This window comes from Chlorella variabilis, assembly GCF_000147415.1.
Source record: "Chlorella variabilis unplaced genomic scaffold CHLNCscaffold_61, whole genome shotgun sequence".
Classification (NCBI taxonomy): domain Eukaryota; kingdom Viridiplantae; phylum Chlorophyta; class Trebouxiophyceae; order Chlorellales; family Chlorellaceae; genus Chlorella; species Chlorella variabilis.
Genome location: NW_005435030.1, coordinates 6,905 through 9,110, shown reverse-complemented (window position 1 = coordinate 9,110; position 2,206 = coordinate 6,905). Strand labels below are relative to the sequence as shown.

At 61.7% G+C, this 2,206-nt stretch overlaps 1 protein-coding gene across 1 annotated transcript in view; it reads left to right on the top strand.

The window, feature by feature from the left end:
* Positions 1 to 1,303, top strand: part of CHLNCDRAFT_55660 (hypothetical protein) — a gene marked incomplete at both ends in the record, with an annotated part of 4,236 nt that extends 2,933 nt beyond the window's left edge. Inside the window, one exon of the mRNA XM_005842718.1 lies at positions 1,140 to 1,303. Within this exon, the coding sequence (XP_005842777.1) occupies positions 1,140 to 1,303 (164 nt within the window). The remainder of the gene's footprint in view (positions 1 to 1,139) is intronic.
* Between the last annotated feature and the right edge of the window lie 903 nt (positions 1,304 to 2,206).

The window sequence follows — 2,206 nt, the reverse complement described above, 5'->3', positions numbered from 1 at the left end:
GCGACCGAGGAACACGGCAGACCAGCATCCAGGAAGCGATGGGCAAGGCAGCCCAACGGGCACAAGCGGGCCTGCCACTGCTTGCCCACCACCAACGCCAGGCGCGGCTGTCCCGTGCATCCCTGCCCAACCGAGGCAAAACACGACAGGCTGCCACGACAGGCGATCGCGAGACACTCATGGCAGAACTAGCCGACCCTGGTGTAGCTGCCCCACTCAGTGCCAGCGAGAGCGCAACACAGGCAGCACCACCCGGGCTGGACCCCGAGGCCTGCGCACCGGCACCAGGGCCGGTGGGAGAATTTAAGGTGGCCACCTTCAACTGCATGGGCGGCACCACCGCAGAAGGGGCGATAGAGGCACTGGTGCAACGCGATCCAGATGCGCTCGTGCTGACCGAGCTCAAAATCAACAGCAGACAACAGCGTAAAAACGTGTACCGCAAGCTGTTGCACCGTGGATACAAAATTACCATGAGCGTATTGCCTGGTGGTAGCCTGCTCAGCCACGCGGGCCAGCCCGGCCGCGGCAAGGCAGGCGTCCTGGTGGCAATGGCCAAGAGGCACACGACACACAACAGCTTGGCACCGCAGACAGTCCCGGCGCAACTGCAAGGGTACCTCAGCCATGTGAGGCTGACGCCGCCGGCAGGCAGGCCGCTTGACATTATTGGGGTCTACCTCCCCAGCGATGCCGACGAGCAACACACGCGCCGGGCAGCTGGGACCTACATCTTGGAAATCAGCAGGGCGTGTGCACAACAAGGCCGCACGCTAGTGCTGGCCGGCGATTGGAACGCCACCCTGCGGAATGCTGACAGGTCAACTGGTAGCCAACACCATGTGGACACGGCACACAGAGAATTGGCGGCCACCTGCCAATTGGCACCAGCAGGCGGCATCCCCACCGACCCTACCGAACCCAGAGAGCCCACCTACTGCCAGCATGTCGTGGGTGGACAGGCAGTGCGTAGCACAATCGATGACGTACTCATTTGCTTGCCCACTCTGCCCGATGAGGTAACAAAATGGGCCCCAGCACCGTGGCAAATCCCTGCAGCAGGGGGAAACAGCGACCACGAGCCGTACGAAGTGCGCCTACCGTGCTCTGCCCTGGGATACGTACGCCCACCCCCGCAGACACATGTCCCGTTCCGCAGCAGAACGGTGTTCCAGCAGCCAATGAGCATAGCCTTCGGGCACTTGATAAAATTGGAACGATACAGAGAAGATTAGCATGGCCCCTGCGCAAGGATGACACGCTCTGCTCGAGAAATGGTTCCACAATTTTCGACCGCGGCTAAGAAAGGCCTTCTTTGAAGGCGCTGGAGCTAGTGTCTAAACCCTCCGAGAGGGCACAGGTTCGATTCCTCCCATGTCGAAACTTTGTGAGGACAAACGCGGCATAGCTGACCGGCTCAGCGCCAATCCAAGCCAATTCCTTCGGGAACGCCTAATAGAATCGCCAAGGCTTCGGCACAGGCCTCCCCGGGACCCATTCACTACTAGTGGGGGGTACTGCACTTGGCGCGTCGGGCAGATCAAATAATGGTCTAAAGCTAGACGTTAAAACCGGGAAGTGAAGCTTGTGGAGGCTCTTCCCCACCTTTACCTTTACCTTTATAGCTGAGTTGACGGGCTACAGGGACGCCTTTGAGGCAGCTGCGCACCGGGGCATATCATGTTTCGCGCGCACTGCCACAGACTGGGCTGGGCGGCTAGAACAGGCACATGCAATGACGATGGCAACGACCAACGTACCTGAAGACTACGCCGCTACCCTTCAGGCCAAGGCCCTACACTTGGGGGTCCCACCCACGGCCGACCTAAAGACCCATTCACTACTAGTACTACTAGCTGCATTCATTCATTCATTCATTCATTCAGCACACAGCCCGGGCCGCCCTCCCCCCCGGGCGCATGTTCGGTGTTGGAGGGGTGTGCCCAGCGATAGGGGGCCCCTGAAGGCATGCGCCGAGGCCGGGAAGCGTGGTTCGGCGCTGCTGCACGCTTGGCGATTTGACCAGAACCACGTGCCGCCGAGCTGCGGCCGCAGTTTCCGGCCCACGGTCTACGGTCGCAGCCACGGGACTCGGCGGCACGGCGTTTGGGCCCAAGCTTGCTGCCGTGCCCGGGGGGCAGCGCGGCGGCGGCGGCGGCACGCTGCGACGCCCCCGTGCTGCCGAGCTGCGGCCGTAGTTTCCTGC